At 39.8% G+C, this 14,288-nt stretch overlaps 1 protein-coding gene across 4 annotated transcripts in view; it reads right to left on the bottom strand.

Annotated features, from left to right (window-relative positions):
• The window catches only part of RELN (reelin), a 502,053-nt gene that overhangs the window by 53,791 nt on the left and 433,974 nt on the right, over nucleotides 1-14,288 (bottom strand). For all 4 annotated transcript variants that reach the window (XM_074340625.1, XM_074340624.1, XM_074340623.1 and 1 more), the window contains exons 43-45: nucleotides 13,571-13,718; nucleotides 11,098-11,356; nucleotides 9,994-10,243 (exon numbers count right to left, since the gene is read on the bottom strand). In XM_074340625.1, coding sequence (XP_074196726.1) covers nucleotides 9,994-10,243; nucleotides 11,098-11,356; nucleotides 13,571-13,718 — 657 coding nt within the window. The remainder of the gene's footprint in view (nucleotides 1-9,993; nucleotides 10,244-11,097; nucleotides 11,357-13,570; nucleotides 13,719-14,288) is intronic.

Below are 14,288 nucleotides of genomic sequence, written 5' to 3'. Positions count from 1 at the left end.
ACCTCTGTCGCTTATACCTCTTGCTGTGCTGTGTTATGGGACATACTGGGAAATCAGTAAGGCTAAGGAGGTAGCTGAAGGCTCGCGATTTGTGCCAAAGCATGCAATCAGGCTGTGGGTCTATGGAAAGACATTTGTTTCCTTTCTCTTCTGAAACATTCAACTTATACTGCCCATTTTATATTTTTCTCTCTCTATTCTCTTCCTAAGGTTTTATAAACTGCCTCAGGCCCCACCTCCCTACTGAAATTGCTCTCTCTAAGGCTGTGATTCTTAATCTTGGCTACACACTGAAATCAGCTGGGTACCTTTAGAAACTCCTGATTCCAGGGTCCCACCTCCAGACATTGTAATTTAAGTTTTCTGGGGCACAGCCAAGGTGTCAGGAGCTTTCAAGCTCCCCAGGTGATTCTCATGTACAGCCAGCGTGGGACCACTCACTACCCAAGTTTCCTAGTAGCCTTTTCTTGTTAAACACAATGGCTTGTCTCGTCTACACTGTACTTGTCCTCCCCATGGCGGTGGATGTTATTGATCACTCCCTCATCCTTGAAACTTTCTTTTCTTTGGGGGGACATTATTCTGAACCTCCTATCTTACTTTCCCTTTGGCTCCTGGGCGAACTAGCCCAGCTAGGTGCATTCTTCTAGACTCCATTTCTGGTCTTCTATGTGTATTCTCTTAGGGCTTCAACTGTTAACGTCTGTGCCCAAATCTCCCACTTGCATGTCGCAAAATTGATTTTATTCATTCAACAAATGTTCGTTCAGCTTGGCATGGTGCTGGATGCCGGCATATTGTGATGCACAGTACAAAGTTCCCGCTTTCCATATCAAAAGTCCTCCAGACTAAAGAATATCTCCACTCAGAACTACTTTCACGCAAACTAAAGAAACACTCATCATTTTCCCTCGTAAACAAACATCTCTTTTGAACTACTTTTGCACAGTTTTCTGTGTTCAAAATTTAGAAATCATTTCAGAAATTTTACTCTTCTCTCTCCTTTATCCTCTATGTTCAACCTGTCACCTAGTTTTGAGATCTGCTGCTTCTTTTCTTTTTGCATTGCCTCGTACCAGTTTTATCCATTCCATTTCTCTTCATGTCCTGTAGTACAGGTCTTCATCACCTCCTACGAGATCGAGATGACCACTTAGGTGTTTTCACTAGGATTCTTCCCTACCCACCTTCATCAGCTAATCTCCCTGAAACACACCACGGCACTCCTCAGCACTTGTGTCCCCTTCTTCATGACCTTGTCAAGTACAAATTCCTGTGCCTGCTTTTTAGGGCTCTTCTTAATTTGTTGCCAGCTGTGCTTAGCCACTTTCCTCTTTCATTTTATCATTCAGTCCAGCCTCTCTCAAGAGTTTACACCAGCCTATGGTAGACAGTACACGTGGCTGAGCTTATGGCGCAGAGTTCTGGTCCTGGTGCTGCTGCAGGCCGACCACGTCATAGCTTACCTCCTTGAGTTCTCATCAACTTCCTATGCTAGAGAGGAACTAGGCATCGCAGACCTTACAGTCCCTTTCTATTTTCAAAATCAGCACTTAGCTCTCCTCCATTAGATGTAAATATTACCTGCACAGGCTGATCTGCTGACAGTGTCCCCCATAGAACAGAAAAGCCCCCTCCTCTGCTTCTTTGCTTGTGCTGTCAGCCTGCCTGGGATGTTCATTCCTGTTCATTCACCCTTCGAATCCATACCAACCATCAATGCCCACTTGAAACTTAGCTCCTTTGTAAAATCTTCCCAAACTCCTTGGGTTGAGCGTCCATTGGTCATCTCTCCGTCCTCTGAACTCCCGTTACATTTTGCATCAGTACCAGTCCACAGAACATTTGATTTAGTAATTTATTGGACTCTAACTTTTTGAAGTATCCCTTCAACCAGACTATACCTATTGAACACAGGGTGTATACCTTATGCTTTACCAAGTTCCACTCCTATTGTCTAGTTTAGTGTTCACTGATTGATTGAATCTACGGTAGAAAGAGTACTTCTGGGATTCCCCCTAAGATATGTGAATTAAGTTCCAACTAATGGAAACATGAAAAATCTAAATTTTTTAGAACCTTGGAAGTAACCAAATTCCTCCGATTTCGACCCCCCAGAATCTAAAAATAAAACAAGGCCCTTGTGAACATTCCAGTTTGGATCTCTTGGAAGAAGAGTGATATGGGGTTGAAAGACCAGGAGGTCCCCAGAATCCTGACAGGTCTGCAAGTTCTGGTGAAGGGTCCAAGTGTGCAATGATGTCAATGTATTTCTCCTAAGATAGGTCCATGTGTATGTGTGTAAGGCATGTGTGAGTGTGAGTACGCATGCACAATCGAGACGATGCAAACTGGTCACAATAAGCATGGCCTAGAATATGCTATGACCCACTCAAAGAGTGCAAGGCAAAAATGGGAACAAAATTTTATGATTCTTGGGGCGATGGAAAGGAGATAATAACTAGCTTAATCTAAAGCCCTATGAATTAAAACCCATGTATACACAGATTTATGTATAAATCCTATTGCTTATTCTGGCATTCTTTACATAATCAGAGTCCTTTATTCCACAAATCTGATACTAAAAAACCCCAAAACAAACCCTACTGGATGTACAAAAAGTGGTAAGTTGGGGGTTATTATTTATATATAAAAGAAGTCTTCATGTACTTATGCTTAAAAATAAGCTCACAGTCTTATGCTTTAAAAAATAAACTTCTAAGATGGTGGATTAGGTAAATGCTATGCCTGCTTCCTCCCAGGAGCACATCAAAATGACAACTAAATTATAGAACAATCAATTTCAGGTATCATCTGAAGACTAGCTGAGAAGAAACCCTACACTAAGGATGTACATAAGAGGCCACATCGAGACTGGTAGGAGGGGTGGACACACGTAACGGGCTGACCCCAAACTCCAGTAGTGGTTGAACACCAGGAGGGGCACCTCAATGGTCCCCCTGAGAAGGAAGGAGCCCAGCTTCACACGGGGATCCCCAGCCCAGGGGTCTCGTTCCAGGAAGAGGAGTCCCCACAACATCAGGCAGTAAAAAGCAGTGAGGACTCTGTCCATCTGTCCTAGTGAGATGGAAGGCAGCTGTAAACCCAGAGGTCCTCTTAAAGGGCTCTCACATGGACTCACTTGGCTTACAAACACTCATCTGGGCTCTGGTGGAGGGTGGCAACTTGAGAGGTGCCAGAGATATATGGGGAAAGACTGAGTTACGTGGCTTTGGTGTGAGGGCTTTGTCCGGTGTGGAGGCTGCCTCACATGTAGCCTACCGAAGGGCACCATCTTTTCTATATTGAACTCTCCCCAAAGGGCCAAATCTGAGGCTAGATTGGTCTGATAAAATCCAGGTGTGTGCACCACCTTGTTGACACCAAGGGTCCCTACCCTGTCCTGGACACTCTTGGCTCCGGGGTGGCCAGCCCACCCCACAAGCTGCAAAAGCCTTTTATAGCACTGTGCAACCCACAGCTGCCCGGGGAACTTTCAGTGGCAGACACACAACTTGCACTGCAGCCACTCTTGGGAGGCTACAGGGACCTGCAGGCCCAAGGCGAGGGTGGCTAGCTGCAGTGTTTTCAGGACATTTTGCAAAATGGTCATGGGCCTGGCACCAGTGCAAGAACCGAATCTGCATTAATTTTGTAAAAAGCACCTGTGATACCCAGGAACCCCACTCCGCCCAGCTAGTGTTGCATCACTGAGGCCACTCTCGGCTACTGGGAGGCCAGCCCTGCCCCCTCCAGCTGCAGAAGTCTTTCACAACAGTGGAAGATTCATAGTTGTCTAAGGAACTTTTGGTGGTAGGAAGTCAGTCACAACTCTGCTGTAGCCTCTCTTGGGAGGCTCTTGGGGATCTGAGGGCCCGAAGCAAGTGGCCACTGTGTTCTCAGGGTGTTTGGCAAAGTGGTTGCGGGCCTGGCGCTGGCACCAGATCTGAATCTGCATTCACTCCGTGAAAACCACCGGCCGCGCCTCATGACTCCCTGGGATCCTGCCTCGCCCAGCTAGTTGCTGCATCACTGGGGACACTCTCAATGCTGTTAATCAGCCTGGTGTGCACATCTATGGAGGCTCTTTCCACAGCTCAGCCTTACGGGAAGCCTGTAGGTGGCAGCAGGCCTAGGGGGTCCCTGAGCCTGCCACTAAGCTGCCCCAGGCCCAATACTGGAGACAGCCAGGCTCGGTTTCACAGCGAGACCACTACATACACCTGTAGGTCCAGCACAGGCAGCAGCTGTAGGTCCACCACTATTAGCTTTGTGGCTCCTAGCATACAGTCCGGGGTCGGTCTCAGGCAAGGCTGAAATTGGTCTGCAAAGGAGCCATTCCCAAGAGATACCAGAAACAACACACCCAGAGCCCGGCTTCAGACCACACCAGAGCACTGCCTGGTTAGCACCCCAAGTGGCACACCCAAAGGGGGACCTCAACAGGCACAAGAATCTACTGGGATGAATCACCCTAAGGGGTCAGCCCCACAGCAGCTTATACACTGTGGGCATAGCCAGTTCTCATAGTCAGTCAACCTAGGAGTCAATCTTACCCACTGATGTTCCGAAAGCAATCTAGGCTCAACTACACCAGGAGAACACACATGTGAGGGATACTCCTGGAACACATGTACAGGTGATCAGGGAGACTGCACCACTGGACCATAGAGGACACATAGTACATAAGGCCACCTGGCAAAGACTGAGAGATATAGAAGACCTACCTAATACACAGAAGCAAACACAGAGGCAGCCAGAATGAGGAAACAAAGAAATACTTCTCAATTAAAAGAACAGAAGAAACCTCCAGAAAAAGAACTAAGTGAAATGGAGACAGAATTTAAAACACTGGTTATGACAATGCTTAAGGCACTTAGTGAGAATGTCAACAAAGAGATAGTGAGCATAAAAAAGGACATAGAAACCATAAAAACAAAGTCAGAATTAAACAATACAATAACTGAGATGAAGACTACACTAGAAAAAATTCAACGGCAGATTAGATGAAGCAGAGGATTTAATCAGCAACTTGGAAGACAAGGTAGCAGAAAACATCCCATGGGAACAACAAAAAGAATAAAGAATAAAAAAATGAAAAACAAAGGCAGTTTAAGGGACCTTTGGGACAACATCAAGAGTAACTACATTTGCATCATAGGAGTACCAGAGAAGAGAGGGAGCAAGGGATTGAGAAACTATTTGAAGAAATAATGGCTGAAAACTTCCCTAAGCTGGGGAAGGAAATAGACATACAAGCCCAGGAAGTACAGAGAGTCCCAAACAAGATGAACCCAAACAGGCCCACACGAAGACACATTATCATTAAAATGGCAAAGGTTAAAGACAAAGAGGAAATCCTAGAATCAGCAAGAGAAAGACAACTAGTTACTTATACGGGAGCTCCCATAAAACTATCAGATGATTTCTCAGCAGAAAATTTTCAGGCCAGAAGGGATTGGCAGGAAATATTCAAAGTGATGAAAAACAGGAGCTTGCAATCAAGACTACTCTACTCATCAGACCATTATTTAAAATTGAAGGAGAGATAAAATGCTTCTCAGACAAGGAAAAGCTGAAGGAATTCATTACCATCAAGCCAGTATTACAAGAAATATTAAAAAGAACAAGGGGGAAAACAAATAAAAGAAGATAAAAAATATGAATAATAAAATGGCAATAACTATGTACCTATCAATTTTCACTTTCAATGGAAATGGATTAAATGCTCCAATCAAAAGACATAGGATAGCTGAATGGATAAGAAAACAAAACCCATGCATATGCTGTCTACAAAAGACCCATCTCAGATCAAAACACACACACAGACTGTAAGTAAATGGATGGAAAAAGATATCTCACACAAATAGAAACGAGAAAAAAACTGGGGTAGCCTTTCTTACATCAGACAAAACAGATGTAAAATGAAGACTATAATAAAAGAAAAAGGACATTACATAATGATAAAGGGATCATATATAACCCTTGTAAACATCTATGCACCCAACATAGGAACATCAAAATATATAAAACAAATATTGACAGATGTAAAGGGAGAGATCAACAGTAACACATAGTAGGGAACTTTAACAACTGACTGACACCAATGAACAGATTTTCCAGACAGAAAATCTACAAGAAAACAATAGCCTTAAATGACACTCTAAACCAGATGGATTTAATTGATATTTTTAGAGCATTTCACCCCAAAGCAGCAGAATATACATCCTTTTCAAGTGCACGTGTAACATTTTCCAAGATAGACCACATATTAGGCCACAAAACCAGTCTAAATAAATTTAGAAAGATTGAAATCATATCAAGTGTCTTCTCTGACCACAATACTATGAAACTAGAAAGCAATTATGAGAAAAACACTGAAAAACACACATAATGCATGGAGGCTAAATAACATGCTACTAACTAATGAATGGGTCAACAATGAGATCAAGGAAGAAATCAAAAGATACCTTGAGACAATCAAAAATGAAAAGACAATGATGTAAAATCTATGGGATACAGCAAAAGCAGTCCTAAGAGGGAAATTCATATCAATGCAAGCCTATCTCAGGAAACAAGAAAAATCTCAAATGCACAGTCTAACGTCACACCTAAGGAAACTGGAAAAAGAACAGCAAACAAAGCCCAAAGTGAGTACAAGGAAGGTAGTAATTAAGATCAGAGCAGAAATAAACAAAATAGAGGCTAAAAACACAGTACAAAAGATCAATGAAATCAAGACCTGGTTCTTTGAAAAGGTAAACAAAATGGACAAACCTTTAACTAGACTCATTAAGGAAAAAGAGAGAGGAACCATATGAATAAAATGAAAATGAAAGAGGAGAAGTGAAAACAGACACCCCAGAAATACAAAAATTTTAAGAAAATGCTATGAGCAACTATACGCCAACAAATTGGACAATCTGGAAGAAATGGATAAATTTCTAGAAACGCACAATCTTCCAAGGCTGAATCAAGAAGAAACAGAAAATCTGAACTAACCAATTACCACTAATACGTATTCTTCTCAAACTATTCCAGAAAATTCAAGAGGAGCGAAGCCTCTCAAACTCATTTTCTGAGGCCACCCTAATCCCAAAACCTGACAAAGACATTACCAAAAAAGAAAACTAGGCTGATGTCCCTAATGAACATAAATACAGAAAGCCTCAACAAAATATTAGCAAACCAAATTCAGCAATACATTAAAAAGATCATACATCAAGTTCAAGCGGGATTCATTCTTGCTATGCAAGTTTAGTTCAATATTTGTGAATCAATTAATTGTGATACACCACTTAAACAAAATAAAAAAATAAAAATCATTGATCATATCAATAGATGTGGAAAAAGTGTTTGACAATATCCAGTATCCATTTATGATAAAAACTCTCAGCAAAGTGGAAATAGAGTGACCATATCGCAACATGAGAAAGGCCATATGATGAACCCACATATTCGATAGGGAAGAGCTAAAAGTATTTTCCTTAAGATCAGGAACAAGACAAGGATGTCTACTATCGCCACTTTTGTTCAACATAGTACTGAAAGGCCTAGCCACAACTATCAGACAAGAAAAAAAACGGCATCCAAATTGGAAAGGAGGAAGTAAAATTATCATTATTTGCACATGACATATTACTATATGGAGAACACCAAAGATTCCACCAAAAAAACTATATGGGAAATATAGGCAATATTAGAACTGATAAATTTAGTAAAGTAGCAGGACATAAAATTAATATTCATAAATCAGCTTGCATTTTTATACACTACAATGAACTATCAGAAAGAGAAATAAAAACAATTTCATTTACAATTGCATCAAAAATAAAATACCTAGGAATAAATTTAACCAAGGAAATGAAAGACCTGTACTCAAAATTATAAGACGCTGAAGAGAGAAAGGAAAGAAGATACAAATAAAGGGAAGCATATACCATGCTCATGGATAGGAAGAATTAATATAATTAAAATTTCCATACTACCCAAAGCAATCTATAGATTCATTGTAATCTCTATCAATATAACAGTGGCATTTTTCACAGAACTGACAAATAATCCTAAAATTTATATGGAACCACAACATACCCTGAATAGCCACGACAATCCTGAGAAAGAAGAACAAAGCTGCAGGTATCAGGCTACCAGGTATCAAATTATACTACAAAGCCATAGTAATCAAAACAGCAGGGTATTGGCATAAAAAATAGACACAAAGATCAATGAACAGAATAGAGAGCCCAGAAATAAATCTATACCTATATATTCATTTAGTCTATGAAAAATGAAGCAATAATATACACTGGGATAAAGGCAGTCTCTTCAATAAACGATACTGGAAAAACTGGATGAATACATGAAAAAAATGAAACTGGACCACCTTCTTATGCCATACATAAGAATAAACTCAAAATGGATTAAAGACTTAAATGTAAGATCTGAAACCATAAAACTCCTAGAAGAAAATACAGGCAGTAAACTCTCAGATATTACCCTTAGCAATATTTTCACTGATATATCTTCTTGGGCGAGGGAAACAAAAGAAAAAAAAATAAACAAATGTGACTATATTAAAAATAAAACGTTTTTGCACAGCAAAGGAAACCATCAACAAAACAAAAAGACATCCTACTGAATGGGAAATGATACATTTGATAAGGAGTTGATATCCAAAATTTTATAAAAAGTTCATAGAACTCAACCACAAAGAGACAAACAATCCAATTAAAAAAAACGGGCAGATGACGTCAATAGACATTTCTCTAAAGAGGACATACAGATGGCCAACAGACATATGAAAAGATGCTCAATGTCACTAATCATTAGAGAAATGCAAATAAAAAGGACAATGTGATATTACCTCACAACTGTCAGAATAGCTATCATCAATAAATAACAAACAACAAGGTTTGGTGATGATGTGGAGAAAAGGGAACCCTTGTGCACTGTTGGTGGAATTGCAAATTGGTGTAGTCACTACGGAAAACAGTATGGAGGTTCTTCAAAAATTAAAAATAGAACTACATTATGACCCAGCAACTCCACTCCTGGGTATTTATCCAAAGAAATCCAAAATACTAATCTGAAAAAATATAGGCAACCCTGTATTTACTGCAGCGCTATTCACAACAGCCAATGACCATCAGTAGATGATTGGATAAAGAAATTGTGGTACATTTATACAATGGAGTGTTACTCTGCCATAAAAAAGAATGAAATCTTACCATATGCAACAATATGGATAGACCTACAGGGTATTATGCTAAGTGAAATAAGTCAGACTGAGAAAGACAAATACCATATGATCTCACTTACATGTGGAATCTAAGGAACAGAATAAACGAACAAACAAAACAGAAATAGACTCATGGATACAGAGAACAAAGTGATGGCTGCTAGAAGGGAGGTGGATTAGGGGGATGGGTGAGAAATGTGGAGGGATTAGGAAGTACAAATTGGTACTCACAAAATAGTCACAGGGATGTGAAATACAATATGGGAAATATAGTCAATAATGTAAAAACTATGTTTAGTGTCAGATAGGTACTAGACTTATGGGGGATCACTTCATAAATTATATAAATGCCTAACCATTGGGCTATACACCTGAAACTAATATAGAATAATATTGAATGTCAACTATAATTAAAATATATACTATATGATCATGGAATATAAAGTACAGCATAGAGAATATAGTCAGTGGTATTATAATAGCTATATATAATGTCAGAGAGGTAGTACTCTTGTTGGGGTTATCTCTTTGTGAGGTGTGTCATTGTCTAATCACTGTATTATTTTATACACCTGAAACTAATGAAAAAAACTCGATTTACATACATTTTCAAAAATGCAATTGTGGTTTGACTCAAAGTGCACTTGTGTTTTACTTACAGACTTATCAGAGGGGTAGTGTAGTCATTTGACAGAGGCAGCCACAGGTGCCTATTTACACGCATCTGTCCCTTTACCTGGAGATGGAATACTTACCATAACAAGAGTCTGTGACTGAGCAGGAGGCAGCAAAATCTATCTGTAGGAATGAGTCCTCATTCACAGCAATGTCTGTGGTGACTACATAACGGGTGCTGGCCTTTTCGATGAAGACCAGGGCATCACCAGTGGAGCCACACACAGGCATCTTGGTGCCTCCGGGGTGAAGCAGCCATTTCCTACTATCCAGAGTTGTGAAGTCATCCTCCAAAACTGTATTACCAGAAATATTTCCTCCAATAAGAATCTGAAATATATTACAAAAAAAAAAAAAAGACCCACAAATTTTCAAACTTTCTCGTCCAGAGATGAGAAAGTTCAGTCGTTTTTGTTTGTTTTTATCTGACTGACGACTCAGAACTGGCATTGTACAGCAAACACAGTGTTACGGCGCTTTCAGGATGCTCTTGTTTTTGTGGTCGGCTTGCCCATCTGGCAAGAAGCTACAGAAAACAAATCGAAGGACTGACAAAAGCCTTGCTGGGCCAAATTGTGCCTTTGGAAGCTTCATGTACTCAAGCTGGGAAAGCAAAATTTGGCTCACATGTGACTATTTTCTATTTAAAATTTCTATTTAAGGACAGTTGTATCCTAAGGCATTCCAGTTTCAATTCTTTGCATGGATTCTACCATTTGCTAACAGGTTCTTTGAGTTCCATTTGACACACGCTTTATTATGTATGAAGATCCATTAGAGCTGTCGATAGGATGTTAGGGAGATTTACGTATTTTTTCTTCAAAGGCTAGGAAAGAGGAGTTGGGAGCTACTGCGTGTGGCACCAATGCTAATTTGCACATTTTCCTTTTCAGAGAATTATAACCTCGCTTGATAAAGTGCCTCTATCCATATGGCAGAATCCTCTCTGAGCAGGAACTAAGCCTTCTGTCGTGTCTTCTATTTTTATCAGCTCAGGCGATTGAAGGAAAAGAGAATGAAAGGAAGCTAAATGCCATGTATCTAATTTAGCTGTGTGCCCCTGGGCAAGTGACTCAACTGTCCTGGGCTTCCTCAGCTGAGCTGGGGGGTTGGACTAAATGTTATGGAAGGCCACATTCAGCTCAAGTGACAAAATTGTAATAGTTACTCCTGAAGGGACTAACCTGGTCAATAACCCAGGGGCTGTAGAAGTGCCCATTTTCAGACGGTTGCCACCAGCGGAGGCGAGTAGAAGCAGAACGGGCTTTCAAGGGTATCTCCAGGGCAATGTACCTGCCCACATTGCTGGAGTTGCTGAAAAGGAACTCTTGAAGGAGACTCCACGAGAGGCCGCCATTGAGGGAATACTGCAGAAGCACAGGTTGGCTCCTGGGGTCTGGAACACCTTTACCACATCCCAGTCTCATGAAGAACTGCACAAACCTGAGAGGAGTAAAATTTACTGTAGACTTTTACTTCAGTGAGAAAGTCACACCATTAACGAAAGACACGTATGCAAGGTGCCACGGGGTAATGCATGGCTTTAATGAATATAAGGCTTTAAGGAATGTCCAAAGAAATAATGTCAAAGCTTGATTTTCCTTTTTAATGTGAAAGGGAGTTAATAAAATGTGAAATCTGCAAAAAGCCATTCTCCACCGTTTGGATTTCGTGCCCCTTCTCAGAGTCGGGTCTGAGGGATGTGAGCACCCACGGCACCCTTTGACTGTTCTACAAGAAGATGGGTGGGTGTCCAAGTTTAGGAGTACATACTGTTACCAATTTAAGATAAATTTGGATTCTTGTCCTTAGTATCTGAAACTGGAAGAATATAATTAACGTAAAGTCAACCATTCTCAGGTTTTACCAGTAGTTTTTCAGATTGCATACTATTGGGTTTGGGAGACAGTTGTAACACTTTGTGAAAGGCCAGGCATCTTTTGGAAGAGGTGTGTCAAGCCTGGGCCTCTTTTCTGTCTTCGGTGGTGGGGACAGGGGAGGATGAGTGTGGGGCGGTGGTGATGGTAGGCTGTGCCAGCCTCTGACTATTGCTGGGTCTGGATGATACCAGCCATCGAGAAGTGTGGCAGCCAGCCAGTGGCAGCCTTTCCAGCTGGCAGGGAGGTGGACAGAGTGGCAGCAAGCAGCAGGGGTGCCAAGGAAAACCAGCTCACATGTTATCTTTGGCAGGCAAGCTGCCGGTGCCTGGTCTGGCTGCTGTGCTGGCTGGTAATGCAGAACAAATTTCGTGTGTAACACACATACCCAATTACATATGCATCACACAGATGAAATATATTGGGGCTTATAATCAAAGTGATCAGTTCCATATACAAAACCACACATTCTTCATGGGTTCCTCCTCTCCTCATCTCCATTAACTGGGTAATCACTTATAACCTGAGAAAATTAGGATTTTTACATGGAGCATTTTGAGGTCAATATATGCAAATCCTACACAGCATGCTACCAAGATGAGATAAATAATGGAGCTTTTAAGATTGGATTAATGAAAAAAAATACATAGTTAGTGCCTAGTGACATTTATATCTATAAGAACAATAATTATTTACAGAGAAAAACTTTTACCATGTTGTCTACTTGTACTGGGAAAATATTTATATTAATTGAGTTATAGATAAATCATGTCAGAATTATTTAGAAAAACCAAATAATTTCTAAATTAGGTAACTCAGCTGCCAATGATAAACTTGAAATAAATAGCATCAAATTAAACCGTATGCATTAAAACAGGATAGTGATAAATAAATCTTGCTTTCTCTAACTGTACAATTATTTCACAGAACTGTATTTTTTTTATAAAGCATGATCAAATTTATAATCCAATAGATGAAATATTTAGGAGGAAGAGATGGATAAATATGTTAAGCTGTATTTTCATTTACTCTGAAATGTTTCAAAAACAAAAACATCATTTTTTTTGTTCACTTGCAAAAATAGGTCAGAGTTCCATTTTACGCATGTTAAATTGTCTGTTTTACTTTCCTGGCTAAGTGTCTGGCATATCAAATGATCAAAGAATACACATCTTGACAGGACATAATCCTCTGAGCCAGTTTAAAGTGTTTGTTTCTGAGTGACTCTGCTCAGTTTAGAAAATGAGTGCTTAGAATGAGTGAGCGAATCATTGGAAAAAAATGCCTATAAAGAATAAAGCTGCATTTCAAATGTTCTTAAACTGCTAATGGATATGAAATTAGTTGTGAATAATTTGAGGGTGTATTGTATTTCAATTATGCTTTCTACTAAGCATGGTGTAGATAATTTCTACATAGTCCAAGTGTTAATGAAAAGAATTCTGTAGAAAATGGTTAAAGAAGATGCGACATTATTGTCTTGAAGTTAAAGTAAGTTAAACATTGCCATTTCCCAGTCACCATCATGTAAAATACCAGATAATAACTTTTGTCTGTTTAGCTATGTTTCATTTCTGATCTAGTTATTGAACAAATCTCTCTCAGTTTGAGAATGAAAATTATATAAATTGGGTCTTAATGGATGGAGTCTTTGGTGAGAGAAACTCAGCATTTCCAATGGAAAGTCTTGTCTTTGAGATCTCTACTTCTTTCTGATTTAGTAATGTCCTGCTACTGTACATTACAATGTGGTTTTCCAACAGCATTTGAAAATGATTACCTAGCGTGTGATAAATCCAGATCTCGTGTCATCAACATGCGCAAGCCATCTTCATTGAAAAAGAGGTTGTTTCCACTGGAAAGGATCCCACACTTCCGAGATGGCTTTCCACCACTCATTAATAAGAATCTATCAGATTCCAGCTGACCTGAAGAAAGTGAAAAATGTGGTTTATCTGTGACCCCAATTATAGTCATATTATTTTTTGAAGGAATATAGTAAGTGCTTTGTGAAGTTTTAAAATATGAAGTCAGAAATATTGAAGTCATAGATTTTGGGATAAGAGGTTTCTCAACATTTTAGCTTGTTTGAATTATTTAACCTTGGCTGTATAATTTAAGGGTCCACATGACAGAAAGAGTATGGTGATCCAGCCAGATAGGTCTCTCCTCTCTGCTTCTCTATACTGCAGAAAAAAAAAAAGACACTGGCTAATAGAGAGAGAGACTCGGGGCACAAGCATGGGAGGGTACTGGCCTTTCTACGGGCCTCCTCACCGTGTCCTTGCTACTGCGAGGCCAGGATCAGGCAAGTATTACATATTATTTTTCAAAACAGTTTTAATAGGAGAAATTTCAGTGTACTTTAGTATTTCCTGTTAAATTATATCTTTCAAAACCAGCTTGCACATCTCCTCAGATACTCATCTTAGATATAGTTTATTTTTTTGATTGTAGTAAAACACACATAAAATTTCATCATTTTAAAATGAACAACT

The sequence above is a fragment of the Rhinolophus sinicus genome, linkage group LG09 (genome assembly GCF_036562045.2).
Source record: "Rhinolophus sinicus isolate RSC01 linkage group LG09, ASM3656204v1, whole genome shotgun sequence".
In the NCBI taxonomy this organism is placed as follows: domain Eukaryota; kingdom Metazoa; phylum Chordata; class Mammalia; order Chiroptera; family Rhinolophidae; genus Rhinolophus; species Rhinolophus sinicus.
Note: the sequence above shows the minus strand (reverse complement) of the source record. Positions and strands in the feature narration are given on the sequence as shown.